This window comes from Nelumbo nucifera, chromosome 3 (genome assembly GCF_055504915.1).
Source record: "Nelumbo nucifera cultivar China Antique chromosome 3, China Antique-T2T, whole genome shotgun sequence".
NCBI lineage: Eukaryota > Viridiplantae > Streptophyta > Magnoliopsida > Proteales > Nelumbonaceae > Nelumbo > Nelumbo nucifera.
This window is the reverse complement of record NC_142651.1, coordinates 6,615,953-6,640,255: the sequence shown is the minus strand read 5'-3', so window position 1 is coordinate 6,640,255 and position 24,303 is coordinate 6,615,953. Positions and strand designations below refer to the sequence as shown.

The following is a 24,303-nucleotide window of genomic DNA, read 5'->3' as shown; positions in this document are numbered from 1 at the left end:
GGCTTGACCTTTAAATATACTTTGAATGCTCATGCTAGATGAATATTTGGTGGAGTGGCGTGAAACACCTATCATTTTTGTGAGACATCTAGAACTTAATCAGGACATGTGGAACTCGGTCAAGGCACCTGGAGCTTGGTTAGGCAACTTAGAGCCTAGTTAGGACACTTAGAGCCTAATTAGGACACTTAGAGTTGGAGTAGGACACGTTCAGGTGACTTGCTTGCCATGTTGTTGATGTATGGAGTGGGCCTAAGGCCCACTGAATGACGGGACAGCCATGCACATTGATGACGTTGTCAGACTAGGCTGCTAGATGGCTATTTTATACATACGTGGTAAAGCTTGGATGTGTTTCTTTTGGCATATCTCACCTCTATTGGAAATTTGGGGTCAATCAAACTTGGAGGAGAAGCTCTAGGCGTGTTTGAAGATACTGTTTTATGTTCATTTGCTTATGTTCATTTGCTTGAACTGAGAGAGACTGGAATGATTTCAAAAAACTTATGTTCATTTGCTTGATTCATGCTTTTAGAATAATTTCTGGAGAGCCATGGAGCAAAGGAAGGTGGTGGTTCAAAAAAGGCACATTGAACAGTCATAATTTCAAACATTGTGATTGTTAAAAAGGTAATTAACAATTAATGATTGTTAACTTTGAATAGTACCCCTTGATCACATTCAATCAAATCATAATCGTTGATGTTTCAACGGACCAACAGTCAAAGTTGACTTATGTGGACCAAAGTGCAACTCATTGTGTTGCATACACGTGCATGCATGCATTGTACAGTAGCAAGCCCCCCTACTCTCCTCTTATATTTCTAAGGAGTGTAAATAATCTCCAATTTAAAAACTCAAAACAATTTTAGTAATTTTCCAATGTGGGATAAGTTGAAAATTGATTTTAATAAGAAAAAAACTATTTTCCAAAATATGTATGTTGGTGTGTTTTTCATGTAAGAGATCAGTCAAACCCCATTGGTTTTAATCTCTAATGAGATTAAAATCCAATAATCCCCCACTTTGATTGATCAATTATATAGGTCTCTCTCAATCCAAACTACTATGATATAGTTGTGCTTACAAAAGATGTTTTATAATTTAAACCTTCTATTAGTACAGATATCTCAAAGCCTTGTCAAATTTATTGGTGGCAAGACTTTAAACCAATTACTCTCAAGACTGATCGGGGATACACATACACATAAAAATGTCCAGTATCGACAAGAGTTGCAAATTTTTGCTCAGCACTGTTATAGCCATGTACTTCTTTCCTGGTTTCATGAACAATCCCGAGAGTAAACCCAAGCTATTATGAGAAGCGGTATTACTTCTATGTTCATGTAGGTGAAGTTCCACTATGTGTTCCATTACTTGACACATTTTAGAACTTCATTAAGATTTTAACTCAACCTCTCATCATAATGGAAAACACTGTTTTTGTTGCGATGAAAAATTTCTTAATGTCAATGCTAACAGTCACATTGCAGTAACTTATTGTTACCCATTAAACCCAATACTGATGTTTTCAGTTTAGATCAGGTTATCATTATTATTGACTAAGTAAAGGGTTTTAATCCCATCTCTTTAATTGTCATTCTTACTAATTCTCTGGGCAAACCTTTGAAAAGAGGATTAACCAAGTTTTTACTTGACTTCACATAAGTTATAATGATAATTCCATCTTGAATCAATTGCCTAACAAATTCATGTCTCATACTTATATGTATAGACTTACCATTGTAAATACTACTATAGGATCTCGACAAAGTTGGTTCACTATCACAGTAGATGAAAATTAGAGGCAAAGGATTATACCAAAGTTTTATATCTAATAATAAATTACTAATCCATTCAACATCTTTTCTAGTAGCCCCCAAGGCTACGAATTTGGATTCCATAGTCGAGTGAGATAAACAAGTTCGTATCTTGGATGCCCAAGAAATCATACCCACCAATGAAGAAAATCCATACAGAGGTGGACTTGTTATCTCCAATACCGGTAATCCAACTTGCTTCAATGTACCCTTCTAGTACAGTTGGATAATCACAGTAGAATAAGGCAAGTTCCAAAGTCCATTTTGAGGTTCCCAAAACTCTCTCAACAGCCTTCCAATGCTTTGCATCGAGATTACTTGTAAACTGACTAAATTTGCTTACTGCATATGCGATATCAGGTCTAGTATAAAGCATAGCATACATTAGACCTCTTATTGCACTAGCATAATCAAGTAGTGCAATTGTTCTACCAGAATTTTCTACAAACTTTATACTAGAATCATATGGTGTGCTATATTCTTTAAATCTTAAATTCTTAAATTTCTTAAGTATTCTCTCAATATAATGTGATTAGCGTAATGCATAACCCCTACTATACTTTTTAGCTTTTATTCCCAATATAGTATCTACTTCTCATAAACCTTTCATTTTGAAGATAGATGATAAGTAGTTTTTAATTTCATTTATATCAATCATATTAGTACCCACATAAGCATGTCATAAACATAAAGACATGCAATCACACCATAATTTTCAATAAACTTTGAATAAATGCATCCATCATCACTGTTGTGTTTAAAACCAAAAGCTATGATGCAATGATCAAATTTCTCATGCCATTGTTTGGGTGCTTGTTTTAAACCATACAGTGATTGAACGAGTTTACAAACTTTATTCTCATTTGCAAGAAGAACAAATTAATCTGGTTATTCCATATAGAATTTTTCATTTAAATAATCATTTTAAAAAAAATAGTTTTAACATCCATTTAATGAATAGATAAGTGATAAATGAATGCTAGTGCTATAAGTGTTATAATAGAAGTTGTTTTGGCCACTAATGCATAGGTGTCAAAAGTAATCAATCATTTCCTTTTAACTAAATCATTTAATTACCAATTTAGCCTTAAAATTTGTACAATTCCATCAGTGTTGTATTTTATTCTAAACACCCATGTATATTTGATTGGTCTTGATCCCGGAGGCAAGTCTACTAGTACCCATGTGTTATTTAACATTATTGAATCAATTTCATCATTTATAGCTTCTTTTTAAAAGGCAACATCTCTAGAGGTTATGGCCTCATTGAAGGTTTTTGGATCATTTTCAATGTTCAATACAATGAGCATTTTGTTTAAAACTTTTTCTCTATTAGCCTCAACTAAAAAAACAATTGATTTGCTAGAAATAAAATTAGAAATTAAGTGTTTTTCTGTTTTTTTTTTTGTCTTTGACTTCTTGGTTCTATTGTAAGTATTACAGTTGTGTCATTTCTTCTTTCAGTCTCACTGTTAGCATTAGGTATTGAGATATAAGTTTCTTTTCTTGGTTTTCTGTCATTTTCTATGGATTCAAGAAATAGGTCTTGTTATGTTCTGCATATCCAATAAATATATTTCTTTTTACTCTAAGTTCTAACTTGGTTTTTTTAGGATCTAGAATTCTATAATATGCTAAACACCCCCACATTAGGTTTGTTAAGTTAGGCTTTCTTCTTGTTTATAATTCATATGGACACTTATTATTAATTCTAGAAACAATCTTATTATATAAATGGTAGACTATTAGAAGTGCTTCCTCCCATAGGTTTAAGGGTGCATTATCTTTCATTAGCATTCAGTTTATCATTTTTGTAAGTGTTATATTTTTCTTTTCGACCAAGCCATTCTATTGAGGGGTATAGGGAGCAGAGCATTGATGTACTATTCCAAATTCTTCACAAAAGAAATTAAACTCATTCTTAAATTACTCAACACCCCTATCACTCTTAAGTAATTTAATTTTCTTTTCTAATTGATTTTCAACTTCAGTTTGTATTGTTTAAACATGTCAAAGGCTTCATCCTTAGTTTTCATAAGGTAAATAGATGTATCTTGAAAAATCATCAATAAAAGTTATGAAATATCTTTTACCTCTTCTAGTTAATACACCATTTAGTTCATAGATGTCAAAATGAATTAGTTATAGAAATTAAGAATTCCTCTCAACACTTGGAAAATGTTTCTTGGTCATTTTAGATTTTATACATATCTCACATTCGTCATTTATTGACATCTATTCAACTTCAGTTTTGTATTGTTTAAACATGTCAAATGCTTCATCCATAGTTTTCATAAGATAGACATAGATGTATATTGAAAAATCATCAATAAAAGTTATGAAATATCTCTTATATCTTGTAGTTAATACACCGTTTAGTTCATAGATGTCAAAATGAATTAATTCTAGAATTTGAGAATTTCTCTCAACACTGGGAAATGTTTTTGGCCATTTTAGATTTTACACATATCTCACATTCATCATTTAATTTTGTTACTATAAGTAATTAAACCAAGTTTACTCATGTTCATTATGGATTTAAAATTCAAGTATACTAATCTATCATGCCATAAAGAGAAAGAGTCAATAATATAAGCATAACATTTTCCTTCATTAATACTCAATTTGAAAATATATTACAATTATATTCTTTTCCAACAAACATCTCATTCTTAGATTGGATTAATTTGTCGGATTTAAAGACAACTTTAAATCCCCTATTGCAGACAAGGTTTACTGAGACTAATTTCTTCATAATGTTAGGAATATGGAGAACATTCAAGAGAGTTAGTATCTTTCTGGAGGTGAAGTTCAATTCCACGCTACTTCTAACAACTCTAGCACATGTTTGGTTTCCCATCTGTACCTCCTAGCCATCAATCTTCATATGTTCTGAATAAGGACTTGTCCTTGCATACATGGATAATGGCACTTGATTCAAATCACCATCTAGAATTCTATCATATTAACTTCAATGATCATGGCCATTAGATTGTCTTTCACCATCTTATTGGATTTGGTCCTACCTTTCCGATGTCGGCAAACTCGGGCATAGTGCCCATTTTTTCAACAAACATAACATGATCCTTTCTTACTGTTGCTCTTCTTGAAGTTCCCATCCTTTTTCTTTACTTGTAATGCAGTATTAGTCTTCTTCAATCCATTTTTCACAAAGTTTACCTTAGAGTTCAACATACTGACTAGGGTCTTATCCCTACTATCTCTAATCCGGGACTCTTCTTCAATACGAAGATATTAAATTTGCTCCACAAAGTTTACCTTAGGGTTCAACCTTGTGCAAAAGCTTCTTCCTATAATTCTTCCAAGAGGGTGAAAATTTGATAATTATTGCTCCCACTTGAAAAGATTTAAGAATGATGATGTCAAGGGATCAAATTCTGTTGACTATCACCTGTAACTCATGAACTTTTTTCAATATGGGCTTATGTTCATTCATGGTGAAGTCAAAATATTCTACAATAAGATATTTGTTCGTACCTGCTTCTTGACTTTATACTTGAATTCCAAAGCCTTCCAAATTTCTTTTGGATAGAACGTTCCTTGTAGAAGTTGTACAACTGGTCTAATAAGGCGTTCAATATATGTCCTTAACACAAAAGTGAATCCTCTTTTCATTTTGCTTTCATTTTTTAGATTTTCAGAGTCTTTGCCAGTGGGTTCAGGAAGCGGTTACATATTCAAATACAGAAAATAGTACAATTTCAATGTGGTCAAAAAGAAGACCATCTTGTCTTGTCATCGATTGAAATTTGTTCTATCAAACTAGTCAAGTCAAACAAGATCTTGGTTCATCATCTTGATCGAAGTCATGCTTATTTCCATCTCCATTGCAAAATAACGTTCTAAAATTGTTGAAAAATTGAGGTCACTAAAACTTGGAGGAGAAGTTCTGAGGTGTGCCTAAAGACATTGTCTTTAAATTGTTATTTTCCCCCACTCAGTTGCATTGAATTTGCTAGTGGATTATAGGCAACATTGGGCGAGAATGTATATCTAGCAAAGTTGAAGAGTCTCGAAGAAACCTTCTGTGAGACAATAGCAAATCGATTTGAGAGAGATAGGAGTGATTTTGAAAAACTTATGTTCATTTGCTTGATTAACACTCCTTAATTTCTGAAGAGTCATAGAGTAGAGGAAGGTACTGGTTTAAAAAAGACACATTGAATAGTCACAATTTCAAATCCTGTGACTGTTAAAAAGGTAGTTAACAATTAATGACTGCTAACTTTGAATAATACTCCTTGATCACACCCGATCAAATTATAACAACTAAAGCATCTCATTGCGTTGCACATGCGTGCGCGTGCATTACGTGGTAGCAAGCCTCCATACTTTCCTCTTATATTTCTAAAGAGTGTAAGTGAGTTCCAATTTAAAAATTCAAAACAATTTTAATAATTTTCAAATATGGAACAAGTTAAAAATTGGTTATAGTAAGAGAAAAAAATATTTTTCAAAACATTAATGCTAATATGTTTTTCATTTAATTGATCAATTAAATCCCATTGGATTTAATCTCTAATGAAATTAAAATCCAACAGCCTTGACAAAGCATGCTTATTTATACATGTAGCTCTGGTCATACGTCGAGCTATTACTTAACCAAATTCAGTGGGTGGTAACGACTAGTCCGCTCAAGATGAGCTCGTCTTGTCATTGGTAAACCGTAGGAAGCGAAGGGGGAGCAAACCAACCTCTAACCACCCGAGGGGGACTTCTTTGTCCCAAGGTCATATCAACCCGTTGGGATCGTGGTTGTAGGTTAAGGCGTATACATACTTGTGATGGTCACGTGTCCGACCACCTCAGGGGTCGGTTCTAACCCCATATTTCAATTACAATCGGTTGTTTGGAAGGATCCCGATTGGCGGGAAGGTGCAATAGTTTAGCTATGAGTCATTTACCCATAATCACTGTTTGTGTGGTATGCCACTGCCCAGCTACAGTTAATTGGGTTGGTCGGCCGGCAACGGCATGAATGAAGGCCACAAAGTTATTGGGACTAACAACAATCAGTGCTGGAATGGCAAGCAGTTTGGCAGTTTGTTTTGATATTCATGCTCGATTAAACTCTTGTATTCAGATTTGGTGTTCACGCTCGAAGCAGTGATTGCCGTTCGTCGTCGCCGGTTGGAGAGGGAGAGAGTGAAGAGGGGGTTCAGTGGGTTCGGTTCTGGAGAGAGTGAAGAGGGAAAATAATAGTAACTCGAAAGAATTCCTCGAGCTAACGGTGTGAGAGTCCTATAAGTTTAGAAAAACATGAGCCTATGGGTGCGTGTTGCATTTTTTGTGCGAATAGTGTGAGTATGCGGGTTGCACCAAACGAAGCCACTAATGACCCTTTCTTTTTGGGAAAATTTCAGATTACTACCTTGTGTCAAGTTAAGTTAGTATGCAAGTTTCAAATTGTGTCAATACACAGTACCTAAACTTTCAAAAAACGTCAATTTAGTCCCTATTATTAGCTGTTTATTAGTTAACTGATCATATGATATGATGACATATACAACTTAAAATTTTTGAAAATTTCAAAATTACTCTTAAAAAATACATTGTTCACTGTCTTATACCTTAAGATACTGTTCACTGAACCTTGCTGTTCATTGTTTCCATCGTATTTGCTCAAATCACTGCATAAGTGACGCCATTACCATGAGCCGACGATAGGTTTTACCAAGGTCTACTTGTAATCGGCGATTAGATTGAAAATGATACCATCCATGATCAGTTGCATAATACAGTAATGGTTCAGTCCGCTTCCTTGTGGAAATGGACAATGCAACTTGGTGAATTTGAAATAACAAATGAAAACTGTTTAACATTTCATTCGTAGCCTAAAAGGAAGAACCTCAGCCCAGGTTAGTGAAAACGGAACAAGACAGAGAGATCTACACGTAGTGTTAAATAGAAAAGCATATGGAGAAGAAGAGGATAATATGAGAAGCCACTTGAAGGCTATATACTCTGACTCCGTAACAAAACAGAGGGAATTTCCCCTCTTGCTCTTTTCAAAACTTCAAGTTGGGTGCAGTAGATCCGTTTCCAACTGAACAATGAATGGAGAATACAATTGGGATAGCACAGGGGAAATCAAGCTCCAAAAAGGATGCCGCATATTGACAGAGGGAGACGGCCACGGATCAGAGTAATTACTAGTGGAAATACGAGCAAGGGTCAAGGAGCTAGTCGTCAACCAAGTACAAATGGGAATACGATCCAGATATATGTGTGCAGCTGGGCGATTATTGGAAAGAAAGAGAGTTTTCTTCTTTTGTATTCTTCCAAACTGAGCCTTACATGATTTTACCCTGATCTTAACGTTAATTTAACACAGTTGGACTTAAATGTATCTTTCTAGAAATTCAGATGCTGAACAGGAACGTACATTTGAAAGCTTGGATCCTGAAGTGAGTTATCCGCAGCCCTCTCAATAATCCCACTAAACACCATTATATTTGTGTTTTCTTGTATGTTCATTCAAGCATTTACCACCAAATTAGCGGAGTAGACATGGAAAAAGTAATACTGAAGCAGTGAAGCCCCAGAAGTAGTTTACATGAATTTTTTTTTTTTTTCTTTTTTGGTAAGAACTAATTTACAAGGTTATCGTTGTGTACCTTTCCATAGGCAATCATTATTTGTATCGGAAGCTTTTTTTTTTTTTTTGGTATTCTTAGACTTGATCTTAATATGCTTGGATTAATTTGAAAATATACATAAATAATATAATATAAAAGCTAGGTTTTTAGATGTACAGGAGAATATGGAGAGACAGAAACAAGAGATATTAGGAAAGATGCAGATAAGAAGTAGAAAAGACAAAGTGGTTGGATTGGGTCGGGTGTGGATTATCACTGAATCACTGAACCGTTAATCCATTTGTAACCTATATTTATTGATGTTTGTGGGCCATAACCCACCTGCCACTGACCCACCCTTTCCTTCCCATATGACCCACTAACTCAAAATGGATTTTTTACTTCTCTGTTTCAAAGGCATAAAAACATACAAAATATATATTTCAACTAAAAACATAAAAAAAATTGAAAAGTACAAAAAAATATTGTTCAAATAAAATAAAAATGCATAAAAAATGATAAAAATATATATTTCATGTAAAACTTCAGAAATTACAGAAAAAAATAAGAAAATGATAAAAAAAAGTATAAAATTAAATTAAAAAAATTAATTGTAGAAAAATACAGAAAATGATAAAAAAAAGTATAAAATTCAATTAAAAAATTAATTGTAGAAAAAAAATACAGAAAATGCTAAAAATTTCAAAAAAAAAATCTATGTTTAAGCTAAAAAACCAGAAATTGCAAAAATTACATAAAATGATAAACATTTTCAGAAAATATACATCCATGCCAAAAAAACATAAATTGCAGAAAAAAACATAAATTTTTTAATAAATTATTAATAAAACAAAAATAATCTGGCTTTTTCAAGTTAAGTAATTACAAGGAAAAAACAAATGGGTCCCACCTAAAAATCCCACTAATTGACATTTGATTAAGAATAACAATAAAATATTGTTAATTAATATTTAATTATTAATGAAATAATGAATTATAAGTAAAACAAAAAACCAATATTATTATTTATATTTTATTACTAATAAATATTTATGTGTTATAAAATTGTATTTATATTTGTATTATTAATAATTTATTATAAAAATGATGAAATTACTTAAATTAAAAGAGCAAAATTATTTATTTGTTTTATTAATGATTATTAATAATTAATTATTAAAAAATAATTATTTTTGTTCATTATTAATTATCTGTGCATAGGTGGAAATTTTACGTGGAACCCACTTGTAATTTTCCAAATAATTTTTTTTTTAACTTGAACAGTATCACATCAGACATTATTTTATTATTTGTCTAACGTCGTCTGTTTATACCTTAAAATAGCCTTTTCACCATAGTTCAAGAGCGAAAACTTAAAGGTCAAAAATGGCCTTTTCGCAAAATTCAATGGTCATTAGAGCCAAAAATTAAACTAAAAACGACCATGAATTAAAGATCGTAAAGTCAAGAGTTAGCATAGCAATTAGCAACCAAAAACCTTTGATACTAGCAATCCGCTCTCTTTGCAACTTTTGATAATTCAGCCCTCAACTCCTCTAGAGAGACCATTCACCAGCTTCAGTCCTTTCTCTCTAACCATTACATCGTCTATCATACGAACCCAGCTCACCTGCGAAGAGTTGCCGAGGTTGACTTAACTGCCTCAATCAGAATCTTGCAATCACTTTGGATATACACTAGCTAACTTTAGCTTCTTTTCCATTTAATCTTGGAAAGCTGCAGAAGCTTCAGCAAACGACAGACCACTTATTAGGATTTTATCACTTCCTTAAACATCACCTTTGCAGACAGACTACTACGATGAGGATTGTCTCTAGTGGCAATAACTACTTCAAGTAGCTCTAATAGAAAAAATACATACATTTTACAGTTACCTAGAGTAATAAAACTTATAAATAAATGACACTTGTAGGAAGCTAGGGACTTCTAGATAATGAATATATCATCCATTAAACATACTGGCATTAGCAAGGTGCAACAACAACGAATATATCATCCATTAATTACTGATGAAGCATTAAACTAGGAAGCTTAAGGAGGTCTTCAGTGAGGAGAAAAGAATGAAGAAGATACTTTAAAGTTAAAAAGAAAAGGAGTAGAGAAAGAACACCTTGGAAAGTTAAACTAAAATAAATTAAGAAAAGAAGAATATAATAAAATCTTTCCCAAACCAAAAACCAATTCATGAACAATATTGACATAACTAGTAATAAGGAAGATAACCAAATGTGCATTAACAGACAAAACCAATAACCAAAGTAGATTTGTTGTAGACAGTGTCACATATGTAACAACTTACATTTACATTGATAGTCATTACTAAAATAGAAGACATCCATCAGCACAAGGCCTCAAGAACGCAATGCCTTTCAAACAGTGAAATCTTGGTATCAAAAATTCAAAATAGTATGTACTGATCAAGTATATATATATATATATATATAGTTATGTATCTAGAAAATGAGATCTTGGCATCTCTTAAATCTAAACCCTAAGAAACATTGTATCACATGTCACCATCATCACTACAGCAATTGTTCTTGTAAAGTTCTCTGCCTAATTAGGGTTGACATAGGCATCTGATAGACTTCACTAGATTTTGTCCATTGCGGAATGCCCAAAAGTTCACTCCCCCTTCAAAAATCTTAATCTTGTTCTATAAGCTATGGAAAGCCTTATCTCAACATAGTGTCAATTACATCGATCCTGTACATGGATCCCCAAATCATTTCTCACAACTTCAACCTATGTCTTTTAGGCTTGCTTCTAGCTCTACTAGGCAATTCAACTTGCAACAAATCACTTCTCTATTTATTTATCATTTTTGCAAGCAGAGGAAGGAGGGGGGAAATTTTCATTATTTACAAGAGGGAAGGACTGGCTTGATTGAAGTCCACCTCCTTCATTAAGGTGATTGAAAAAATCCAGCCATAAAAAAAAGATTTTCTTTTTTGTATGGGATGTTAGTAAGGATGAACATGACGAGGTATTGCAAGACTTGCCGTTTTTTATGAAAATTCAAATTCAGACATATTTATCTCAATCTTGTGGCTATTTCCTCTTCAACGCACATCCAAATTAACTTTAAAGGAGTAGGGAAGACAAACTCTGGGAATTCGGATTATGGTGGGGTCATAAGAGATGCAATGGTGCTGTCATGTGGAATTGAACTGGTCTCCTCTAGGAATCAAAGATGCAACCTTTGCAGAAGCAGAAACTCTCCTGCATGGCCATAGTTTTGTCCAAACTCTTGATTCTTTTCAAGTCATCATATCAAACAAAAAATAGGGTTCTCTTAACAATGATTAGATGGGCGAATGGTAATGATCAAGAACCTTGGCACCTATGCTTTATCCGGATTGGTGTTAAAAGCACAAGAGCCAATTTGCGCCTGAGGCGCAAGGCAAGACATGCGCCTTTTTGAAGCAAGGCGCAACAATTCAAAAAAAAATGCTAAAAAATTAAAAAAATGTCAGAAAAGTCAAAAAAATATTAAACATAATGTTAATAAAAAATATAAACTTAAATTTTAAAATAAATGTTTTAAAAAACCTATTATCTAAAATTAAAATACATAAACAATAGCATGTAAAAAATATTCAAATGAAAATTTAAAAAAAAAAAGCAAACATATAAAGCATTTTCAAGCATATAAAACCCACAATCTCTATTTTTCCTCAATTGCATTACTTCAAGTAGCTAATGTGATGTAAAACATATTGCATTCTTGATTCTATGAGTCGCCTTTGTACCACGCCCCTCAAGGCAAGCCCAAACAAGTCCATGTTAGGGTCTTAAATTCGTATTTCTCTCATAAAAAAATAATGATTTTATAACTTTAATTGCCTTTTAAGAAGATATTTTATCGGAATGAATGAACGAATGAACAACATTAGCAAATAGCCTCAGCAGCTAGGCTAAAAAAAAGCAAAAAAAAACGCAGAATTTTAAAAAGCAAGCCTGAGCTGAGGCACAAGGCGCATCAGGCACATGCCTAGGTGCACCAGGTGGCGCCTTTTGAAAGGGGTGAGCCTAGGACTTGGGCGAGGCGCATACCCTAAAATGCGCCTTGCCTGTGCGCCTAGGAGGCACACCTTTTAAATCACTTGTTGGGACCCAAATACCTTCCACGAATCCAACAAAGGGAGTGGAGCAGGCCACTACCCATCAGCAGTACTCAAGGAGGCAGAAAGGACAGGCGACAGAGCCTCAGAATAAGTTACACACAAAGAGGGTGATTCTGCCGACAGAAGATATTCCCTCCATGATATTTCCCAGAGTTAGTTATCCTGCCAATCAGAGGATATTCCCTCTATGATTACACCTGTAGGCCAGCTATATAAGGCCATACTCTTACAATGAAAGGCATGAATGAATATCCCCTGTTTCTCTCTCACTGAATCCCTCTTTTCCTACCTTCCCCTCTCTTCTTCCTCTCCACTTTCTGTTTCAGGAGGTTAAGCCACCCTCAAAGGGGTTTCCGAGGTGAGCGGTATCTCACCAAGTTGGTATCAGAGCAAGGTTGCAGACCAGCTATGCCGTAGACAAGATCCTCTACCATGGAAGATAGAGTCGACCAACTTGAGATTGGGTTCCACCAAGTACTGAACGAACTTAGGGATCTCAAGGTGGTCATCTCTAACCTCTCCTCCCAACAACAGTCCGGCAAGACCAGTCAACCAACAGGGGCCGACGCCTCTGTTTCCGGTAGCCAGGGAACTAGGGGTTACCCTGCCGAAAAGGTTACAAAAATCAAATTTCCAAACTATTCCGGTGGTTATCCCATTCCTTGGATCTTCAAAGCAGAGAGATTCATCAAGTATCATGAAACCCCTGCACACCAGCGCGTCGCCATCGCCTCCATTCACCTAGAAGGAGACGCTATTCTCTGGCTCCAGTGGTATCAACAAACCCATCCTCAGGTAACTTGGGCGGAGTTCACGGAAGCTCTGTGCATCCGTTTTGGGCCGATGGCGTTCGTGGATTACGATGAACTCCTCACTCGACTAAAACAGACTGGGACAGTAGCAAACTACCAGCTCGAGTTTGAAAGAATGGCGAACATGGATGGCCGGAGAAGGCCTTGGTTGGGTGTTTGTGGGAGGTCTCAGAGAAGACATCCGCCTGGAAGTGAGAGCTCTTCGACCAGCGACAGTCATGGCGGCGGTGGGTATGGCTCGCTTGCAAGAAGAGAAGATTGATAGCATGCGTAGGACCAGCAAGCCATCCTATCCGAATGTGAGGGCTCTCCAGCGGGCCGAACAGCAACCCCAGAAACAAGTTGGGGATTCTCAGAAGCCCATCTTGCCCAGGCCCACTGTGCCTTTCAAGCGCCTCTCGTGGGCTGAGATGCAGGCCCGACGCGAGAAGGGCCTCTGTTACAACTGTTCAGTCCAGCGAGTATTTCTCCTTCAAATAGAGGGAGAACCGGAGGGGACAGAACCAGAGCACATCGAAGACTGTGAGCTGATATCAGGCGAATCAGAACCTGTTGGAGCCGAGACCTCCCTACACGCTCTCATGGGCCTCAACCCTCTTCAGTCCATGCGAGTAGAAGGAAGATTGGTTGGCCGATCTGTGATGGTTTTGATTGACAGTGGCTCTACTTTGAATTTCATCACTTGCCGTTTGGCAAAGCAACTAGGTATGACTATACACCCCACTCCTCTCTTTTCAATCCATGTGGCTAATGGGAATCAGATGTTATGTGATGGTGTATGTAAGAAGGAAAGGATCCTCGTACAGGGCCATAATTTCGTGGTAGATCTCCACCCATTGGAATTCTCGTGGGCTGATATTATTTTGGGAATCCATTGGTTACGTGGCCTAGGTCCTGCACTGTGTGATTGGGCCAGAATGACAATGGATTTTTGCCAAAATGGACAGACCTGCCATTTGCAAGGGGTGCGGCCCCCTAGTTCCCGAGGTAATACTTTAGCCTCTATAATACGGGGCCTCCAAGGATACTCGACAGCCCTTGTTTATGCACTTAGGCATTCGGCCCATAGTTCCAATTTTAAACAATCAGGACTGTGACCAACCAACTGAAGCCCAACACCAAACCCTAAGATCGATCCTCGATCAGTTTGGTGACATATTCAAGGAACCGAACCAGTTACCTCCACCCCGGGCCCATGACCATCAAATACCCCTTTTACCAGATTCCAAACCAGCCAATGTGAGGCCATATAGATACCCTTATTTCCAAAAGCTGGAAATTGAGAAGGCAGTAAAAGAGCTAATGGACAAGGGGCATATACAGACCAGCACCAACCCGTTTTCATCCCCCGTACTCCTAGTGAAGAAGAAGGATGGTAGTTGGCGGTTTTGCATAGATTACCGGGCCCTGAATCAGATTACAGTGAAGGACAAGTTCCCAATACCCCTCATTGATGAACTGCTGGACGAGTTAGGGGAAGAACAAGTGTTCTCCAAACTGGACCTGCGGTCCGGGTATCATCAGATCCGGGTTCACCAGGCTGATATCCACAAGACAGCCTTTAGGACCCACGATGGCCATTATGAGTTTCTGGTTATGCGGTTTGGTCTTACCAATGCCCCCTCCACCTTTCAGGCCCTCATGAATGACATCTTCAAGCCTTTCCTAAGGCAATTTATTTTGGTATTTTTCGATGACATCTTGGTTTACAGCAAGGATTGGGGCACCCATATGAAACATCTGAAACTTACCCTCACAATTCTGAGAGAGCACCAGTTGCATGCCAAATTGACAAAGTGCTCCTTTGGACAAAGACAAATTCGGTACTTAGGCCATGTGGTTGCTGCAGGGCGGGTCATGGCAGACCCAGAAAAAATAGATGCCATCCAAAAATGGCCCAAGCCCACTACTGTAAAGGCTCTCAGGGGTTTTCTTGGGCTTACCGGTTATTATAGGCGCTTCATTAAGGGGTATGGGCTTATGGCCGCCCCTCTAACACGCCTGTTAAAGAAAGATTCTTTTGGGTGGGCTAATGATGCCCAACGGGCCTTTGAAGACTTGAAGACAGCAGTTTCTAGCCCTCCAGTCCTCACTCTTTTGGATTTCTCTCAGCCCTTTGAGATAGAGTGTGATGCATCGGGTGTTGGAGTGGGGGCCGTTCTGATGCAGAAGGGGCAACCCATTGCTTATTTCAGAAAGGCTCTCTCAGCAGCTCACCACAATCAGTCCACCTATGTCAAGAAAATGATGGCCGTGGTAATGGCAGTACAGAAATGGCGTACATACCTATTGGGGTGCCAATTTATCATAAGGACAGACCAACGAAGTTTGAAGTACATAACAGAACAAAGGGTGCACACCCCGGAGCAGCAAAAATGGCTTAGTAAACTAATGGGATTCGACTACCACATCGAGTATAAACCTGGGGCTGCCAACAAAGTAGTTGATGCCTTATCACGGGTAGAAGAGCTGGCCCAACTAACCTGCTCTCAGCCCAGTTTTCCCTTATTTGAAACTATACGGCAAGAAGCCAGATCTGATCCACAGCTGCAAGACATCAGGGAAAAGTGGAAACGTGACCCTTCTTAGGTTCCAGGTTACCAAATTGTGGGACCTGATCTTTTCTTCAAGGGTAGGTTTGTGGTTGCTCCAAATTCCACCCACAAAACTGAACTGCTATGATTGTTTCATGATTCCGCGTTGGGAGGACATTCAGGGGTGCTACGGACCCTAAAAAGACTCAGCAGCCACTACCATTGGGTAGGAATGCGCAAGGATGTGTTGCACTATATATCAGAATGCCCAACTTGCCAATAGCAGAAATACTCCTCACAGTCACCCGCAAGCCTTCTACAACCCCTCAAGATTCCAGAGCAAGTGTGGGAAGACCTCTCCATGGATTTCATCACGGGACTTCCTCGTTCTATAGGAAAAGAGGTCATCATGGTAGTGGTTGACCGCCTCACCAAGTATAACCATTTCTCAGCTTTGCCTCACCCTTACACTGCAGCAATGGTGGCCGACATTTTCATACGGGACGTGGCAAAACTGCATGGAACACCAAGATCCATTGTCTCGGACCGTGACCCTGCCTTCCTAAGTTCATTTTGGAAGGAGTACTTCAGATTGCAAGGAACCCGACTGCACCCATCCACCAGCTATCACCCGCAAACTGATGGACAGACTGAAGTCATTAATCGATGCTTAGAAGCCTACCTTAGATGCTTCATAGGGGAGAAGCCTAGACAATGGGCCCACTGGCTTCCGTGGGCAGAATACTGGTACAACTCAACTTATCAGTCAGCTGCAGGGATGACACCCTTCAAGGCCCTATACGACAGAGAACCCCCTCCCATATTACCCTATGAATATGGGTCATCCAAGGTGGCAAAAGTAGAGACTCGCCTACTGGAAAGAGACAAGATTCTTAGACTGCTCAAGGCCAATTTGACAAAGGCCCAGCAACGAATGAAGATCAGCTATGACTCTCACCACTGCCCATTAGAGTTTCAGGTGGGTGATTTTGTCTACCTTAAGCTCCAACCTTACCGTCAGGTCTCAGTGGTAAGACGGGCTTGGCACAAGCTAGCTCCCAAGTATTATGGGCCCTACAAGGTGCTGGAAAGAGTGGGCCCTATTGCTTACAGATTGGACCTCCCTGCTACCTTAAAGCTTCATCCGGTGTTTCACATCTCTCTTCTCAAGAAGGCTGTGGGAAATCATACTCCTATCTCATCTAGCTTACCCCAATTCACTGAAGAAGGGCACATTTACACAGAGCCCATCAAAATTGTGGATTTCCGATGGGTCTGACGAGGTGGGCAGGTTGTACCAGAAGCCAAGGTAGAATGGGCCGGGCTGCCCCCAGAAGATGCCACCTGGGAACCTTATCTAAGGCTGAATGAGAGGTTCCCGAACCTAGACCTTGAGGGCAAGGTCAATGCTAAGGAGGGAGGAATTGTTGGGACCCAAATACCTTCCCCGAATCCAACAAAGGAAATGGAGCAGGCCACTACCCATCAGCAGTACTCAAGGAGGCAGAAAGGACAGGCGACAGAGCCTCAGGGACAGGCGACTGAGCCTCAGAATTAGTTACACCAGAGAGGGTGATTCTGCCGACAGAAGATATTCCCTCCATGATATTTCCCAGAGTTAGTTATCCTGCCAATCAGAGGATATTCCCTCTATGATTACACCTGTAGGCCAGCTATATAAGGCCATACTCTTACAATGAAAGGCATGAATGAATATCCCCTGTTTCTCTCTCACTGAATCCCTCTTTTCCTACCTTCCCCTCTCTTCTTCCTCTCCACTTTCTGTTTCAGGAGGTTAAGCCACCCTCGAAGGGGCTTCGGAGGTGAGCGGTATCTCACCATCACTGATCTGGATAAAACATTTTTCAATATTTTGGTAGTTCAAATTCATCATTTGAAGAGGGAAGCGACTTATTTAGCTGCCCATCAGGCTAACTTGGGTGTTAGGCTGCAGCCTTGAATACTCTGGAACCTAACAGCAACCACATTCTTACCCATGATATAATTTTCCTCAGTAACTACTTAAGACCACAATCCACCCTTCCCCTAAAAATGGGTTGTCACAATAAGGTTCAAGTAGGATCCAACCAATGTTGCAAGACTCCGACTGTTCACAGAACTGGAAAGGATACCACGTCATGGGTCATCCGACTGCTGGGTCAATCCAGTCATCCATGACATCATATAGATAAGACATAAAATATTATGTATCATAACCCGTTTATTTTATTTTGTTATTTTTGAAAAGGTAAAGTAACTTTTATTAGAAGTTACAGCCTTGGCACCAAGACAATGTATTGCACTTTTTAATGTACTTTGGTTAAATAGATAGGATGGAGCATAATGCAATTTCAATATTTAATAGAAATCTGATATCTAGGGCACATGCTGGAGAAATTTTACATATGGTGAGAAAAAGTACCTTTCAAAATCCAGAAGTAGGTCCAGAAGTATCATCTCCAAATGAGTCAGATCTATTCCATCAAAAGGCTCTGCTTCAGCAGTTATATCAATAACCCAAACAGCCTCCTAAAGTGAAGTTTTTCAAGTGCAACAAACTGCAAAAACTCAAGAAGGAAGCAAAAGACTCAATTAAGTTCATTTTTTAGATTCGGGCATGTAAGTTGGCTGGTGTATAGAGATAAATACAAGTGACAAAGCATAGCTAAAATAAACAGTTCTTGGTAACTTATTGGCCCAACAGTGTTATGCAGAAAATGCTAGAATAGCAAACATAGCCCCTGTTTAGTATCACTTATTTTAAGTACTTATTGGTTGGACCGCACAATAAGTGGCAAATAAGCACTTATTTGCGTTTGGAAAAAATGGAGTGGATAAGTACTTATTTTCAAAATAAGTACTTAAATAAGCAACCCAGGGGCTGCTTATTTTAAGCATTCCAACATGAACCAGTGGTGGTGACAAGCGACTCCAGGATGAGAAATCATTCCAGGTACGTGAATCTCCTCTATTTTCTCCATTTTTTTGCTCTGTTTTGGGCAACTCTTCATGGCTATAGGTGTCATTTTGGAAAATATAAGTACTGGTTAAGAGGCTCACCGAACACTGTAACCCAAAAAAGTACTTAAAATAAGTTTAAATGGTTTGGGAAAGGACCTCCCAAAGACTAATATGTACTTAAAATAACTACTTATTTCTCAAACCACTTATTCACCAAACATAGCCATAGTAGTTGCAACTCTAAATTTGTTCTATAAAACATGTTTGTCAAATTAAAACATTAATGCATAAAAATATGAAAACCTTTATATTAAAAGGCATTAAGTGTTTTAAAAAATTATATGTACAAATTAAAATTCATAAGCTAATATATAAAAAATTCAAAGTGAAAGTAAAAAGAGATGTAGATTGCACCTAAGTGTTTTGAGCACTCATCAATTCAAGCCTATAAAACTCTCAACTTGCTTGTCTATCTCCTAGTTGCATTACTTCAAGCATCTGGTGTGATGCTAGAAGTCTCGCATTCCTAATTCCAGGTAGATCGGGGCCTTTACGAAGCCAGAGCCAGAGGAAAGGTCCCTTGAGGAAAGCCCAACCAAGCCCATTTAGGGGATTAGGGTTCCTAATTCGCGTTTGCAAATGCATGTTATTCAAAAATCTTGTCATTGTTTTGTGGTTTAATAGTTTATGATTAACATGAAATTCCATATTTGTCACATTGATTCACCTTACCAGGACAAAAACCTAAGTGTCAACTAACCATCTAACTTGCACTGATCTAGACAATGCTGGAGAAAATTCATTAATGGTACCAGGGAGTACATTAAAAATCAAGAAGAAGTTGTGGAAGTATCCTCTCTAAATGAGTCGGTTCTATTTTGTTAACGCCTTCTGCTTCAGCAATAGTAGCAGCACGCTGCACAGCCTCTATATGAACAGAAAGAGACCTCTGTAAGGACATTGAAACAGAAAGCTTAAACATAACTACCTCTTAACTTGAAAGATTTACAGAAAGGTGTAAAAATATTCAAGTAGGCAAAATTATTAAAATATATATACATATATATATATATATATATATATATATATTCAAGTAGGCAAACCTGTAATAAAGACTCTAACAAGTTCGCAGCTCAGTTTGAGGGCATTTGCATTAGCTGCATCAATGGGGACAAATGAGGAACTTAATTGACTGATGCATAACTCTAACAATCAATATTTAAATGAATGCCTTGACCTGATGAAAGTAAAATAGTAAAACACATCCTAGACCAGAGATAATTTAGATCAACTATCAGCCAGTTATGAATGCATTGCAGGGACAACTTCTTCAACCAGCAAAGTGCATACGTATGTGGTACCATGCATTCACGAATTCTGATCATAAAATCTACATTTCAGCCAGTTATGATTCACAAAATATACCCTCAACCAACAGGCATAGGAGCATACAACTATCAATAAAGCCATTACCCAATGTCGGTCCCAGGTATCCAGGATCTTGGGAGGGGTACACTGGATATTCTCACTCCATGCTGAGCAAAAACTAGGGGTGTAAATGGTATTCGAAAATCCGATTTTGAATTCGATATTCGACATAATCGAATCGAATTCAGATAGTTCAAATATCTAATCGATCGAATTCAGATATCCTATTCATACCGAATAGTTAATCGGATTTGAATTCGGATATAACCTAATTCAATTCGATAAATATCCGAATTCGATCGATTATTTAATTCTTATATATATATAATAATTAAGTTATATAAATAATTTATATATTTATATACTTTATATCAATAAAATATTTATTTTATATATTTATTAATTATCTGAAATAATTAATTAATCGAATTCGAGTCAAATCGGATATTCGAATATTTAAATGGATTTGAATCCGGATATTAATTTTCAATATCCGTCGGTTATCGAATAGAATTCGGATATTGAATTTTCTAATCGAATTCGAATTCAGATATTGCCTGATCCTATTTGAATTCGATCCGTTTACACCCCTAGCAAAAAACAGTGAACTTAAAAGCAACACATAAGGTTTTGGGTTACCATAATCACCAACAGTATCTACCTTGTCCCATTTAGGTTCAACAGAATGAATCATTTTTCTCTGTTCTAACTTCTAATCTGTATAATATCAGATCAATTCATACTAGTTTTATCATAATCACCAACAGTATCTGCCTAGAGCACATAACTCCACTTTATTCATCCAACTCTAATTTAAGAGGTGGCATCCTCTTTATTCCCTCTTTACTCTAGACAATAGAAAAAATAATAAGTAATCACTTTTCAGAATACATATTGGTACATATAAACCTGAATTGATTTTCTAATTTTATAGGTAGCATACTAAGCCTATAAAACATAAAACAAACAAAAAGGGCATAACCAGAATTGAATATGTTGTCTTACCAATTCCATCTTGACAAAAATATTGCCACAGGAAAGGGAATATTATCATAAGATACAATGTAGACAGAACAAATACCAGTTGTTGGTCGACTTTTTTTGGATGGTCCAGCTCCAAGCTACACAAACCAAAAGAGCTTGTTGGTAATCAAACTTGATCATGCAAACAATATACTATACATATATGCATATATATATATATATATATATATATATATATATATGCACACATATAGAAATAGACAGAGAAATACTTGGTAAAAGCTTTGAAAAGGAAGCTTGCACATTAACATTATTTATTCAATCTGATTACTTCCAAAAGTATCTCCTAACCAAAGAGAATATTCAACCAGGATGAATCTACAACAGAGTCATTATGTAGAATAAATTACTGCAGGTTGGTTTGCACATTAATAAACTAGCCAAAACCGGAGCTCCATGTGGCTTGCAAACCAAAACAAATAACACTGGCTTGTCAATCGTCAAGGATTTAAAATGTGATTTCAAACAATGTTTCGGCCTGGTCCAATATGAAAACTTTTACCCAATTTTTAATGAAATTTTGTGATTTATCAAAATTTTAAGAAAAAAATCAACACCCTTAACCGAAAAACACTATTTAATCTTATTACTTCCAATTTTCTGGTTATTCCCATTCCTTATCCATTTAAATCTTATTTTAACTTCAATTTCTTCTTTATATCTATTTGTCCTGTTATATCTGAACTTTATTTTGAAATAATAGGATCTGATATTCCATTGGCATCTTGTTAAATGTATGACAAAATTTAAATCTGTGATTATCATCAAAGGAGATACGATGAAAAAGAATGTCGACAAAGGGCCCAAATATAGGGATGTGAATTACTTCTTTCTTTTGATAACTAGTAAGAAGAGAGACATATACACCATTCAGTAATGAAAATAAGCATGTTTGGTTTGCCATCCTTCTTTCCACTACTCAATAGGAGTCTACCAAAATGACCTCCTTAGAAAGAATCTATCTTAGTGTACTGCAATGATTAGGAGACAAGGTGTACATTATAAAATTTTGATATACAACATACAAACATAATGAGAATTCAAGAAATAAGTATAGTAAAAGAAAACTAACATTGCACTTCCCTGCAGACAAGTCGTTTATCAAGAAAGAGCCTATGACTAGATCATAGAGAAGTAGATGGATAGACTTTCTGAGGTTCTAAATGCTGGCCATGAGGATAAAGCAAATTTAAGGCCTTCAGATCAGGGTATAGACCAGGAAAATAACTCCACACGCGATGATAAGCATGATAATCAATTGATTTAAGAAACCCAAATCATCATAAACAATAATTGAAGAACTTGAGAGATGGAAAGGTTTTAAGATAACGGAATGCTAGAGAAACAATAACCAAAAAAAAAAAATAACAATAATGAGCAAGGGAAGTAAGGAGAGTCAAAGAAGAGGACAAAATATAAAACATACCTCGCCTTCCAAATTGTCTGTGCCTTCTTTCTTCTCACGTTCTGTGCAAGGGAGGGAAAAAAAAGTTGAAAAAATGTGAAAAACTATAAATGTTAATTGGCTTAAGGAGAGGACGTAAATAATGGAGACAAATGGAAATATCTTAACCTAAGGATCTTCTTTTCCAGACAAGCTTGAAAATGGCGTGCATCAGATCCTGAACAAAAGATATCGTCAGATAAACAGACCAGATAAAAATATTAAATGCACAACAACATAAATGAGAGAGAGAGAGAGAGAGATTACAGGATCGAAAGTGTTCTCCATGGAAAGAACTTCCACGGTAATGGTTAAAGTTTCGCTACTTTGGAAGTTGAAGTAGGGATTAGCAAGTTGATATTTTATAGCACGACGACCATCCTCAGATTCATCATTCCACCATTAATACAGTATTGGCGAGAACGCTTTCCCTTCGCAATTTGAACAACACTAACGAAATGAATCAATGAAGTAGCTTTGTTGGAAAGCTCTTTGCCTTCAGCTTTAGGGTTCGATTCGGGTTCCTATTTTACATTCCCTTTTTTCTATGATACCGGACGGTTGATTGGTTCTCAGTTTTCACTATCATACCTTTCCGGCATCATAGATAGATATTATTATCATGCCATGCCTAATTGCCTATTGCCTTCTCCGTATCTAAAAGACTAAAATTTTGATAATGGTGTGTCCATGTGACTCGCCACGTCAGCGGAAAGGTGTTAGATCCCAATCGGACGGTTAACAGGCAGTGGTTCAGACTATGCTATTTTCTGGCTCACCTCTCTCCCTCATAAATTTGTAATGTCGATGTACAAGGGTTACTGTAATGTAAGTCTGTACCTCCCTTCCTCCTCCCGTCCCCCGCACAAACCGTAACTATTAGTTATTGGTTTCCCGTCGACAACAGGGAAGGAAAGTGAATCAAATAGAGCAGCAATCAATGGCCGGATTTCTGCATAAATTCCTCAAGAGGCCTTCCTCTCTGAGAATCATCACAAGCTTCAATCACCTCCAACCGTCAAGGCTTGCAGTTCCCTTCGGCCTTCATCAACCTAATCTCACTGGAAGCAAATCAGACAATCAGTGTTACTTAAACCCTGTACTGGGATCTGTTGAACAACACAAGCCCACCTCTCCACAGCTCTTGCAGGTTTACCCTAGTTTCCCCTTCGGGTATTGTCTGAATCAAATTCCCCAAACCGGTTTCGATCAGGTGAACGATGAGGAAGCTGAGGCCGGGTCGTGTGATACTCGGACTATTTGGGCTGACAGTGTCAAGAAGAAGAGGAAGAGGAAGATGAACAAGCATAAGTACAAGAAGCTTAGAAAGCGTCTCCGGCGACAGACCTAGATTCATGCGGTGAGAGTTAATATGGGGGATATATAACCTTCTTTTTTATGATATGTTACTCCAATTGTTGGCCCGTAGTGACATAACAATTTTCTTCTTTATTGAGTACTGACCAATTGTATTGGAAGGGATGGTTGATGGCTTTAATGAGTTATATTTCGT

General features: G+C 37.2%; 1 protein-coding gene across 6 annotated transcripts; it reads right to left on the bottom strand.

Moving 5' to 3' along the window:
- Positions 1-9,792: 9,792 nt before the first annotated feature.
- LOC104593026 (centromere protein X) lies at positions 9,793-23,440 on the bottom strand. 6 transcript variants are annotated; one of them, XM_010252661.3, is made up of 8 exons: positions 23,058-23,434; positions 22,920-22,968; positions 22,773-22,813; positions 21,384-21,423; positions 19,978-20,031; positions 19,697-19,823; positions 18,336-18,471; positions 9,847-10,165 (listed from the first exon to the last, which is right to left on the bottom strand). In XM_010252661.3, the coding sequence occupies exons 1-6, from the start codon at positions 23,076-23,078 to the stop codon at positions 19,771-19,773; spliced, it is 258 nt and encodes an 85-aa protein (XP_010250963.1). In that variant the 5' UTR covers positions 23,079-23,434; the 3' UTR covers positions 9,847-10,165; positions 18,336-18,471; positions 19,697-19,770. The 6 variants fall into 6 exon arrangements, with proteins under 6 accessions (XP_088757585.1, XP_010250963.1, XP_010250961.1 ...); XM_010252659.3 differs by having other exon boundaries at positions 18,336-18,480; positions 19,697-19,801; positions 23,058-23,431; XM_010252658.3 differs by having other exon boundaries at positions 19,697-19,801; positions 23,058-23,428.
- Positions 23,441-24,303: the final 863 nt, after the last annotated feature.

What these genes read in the sequence shown, in the direction of transcription:
- LOC104593026 (XM_010252659.3), bottom strand. Translation starts at nt 23,078, where the DNA reads ATGGAGAACACTTTCGATCCT. An exon ending in TGGAGAACACTTTCGATCCT is followed by an intron (nt 22,969 to 23,057) that starts GTAATCTCTCTC and finishes TCTTTTGTTCAG; the next exon opens with GATCTGATGCACGCCATTTT. An exon ending in TGTTAGAGTCTTTATTACAG is followed by an intron (nt 19,802 to 19,977) that starts GTTTGCCTACTT and finishes CTGTTCATATAG; the next exon opens with AGGCTGTGCAGCGTGCTGCT.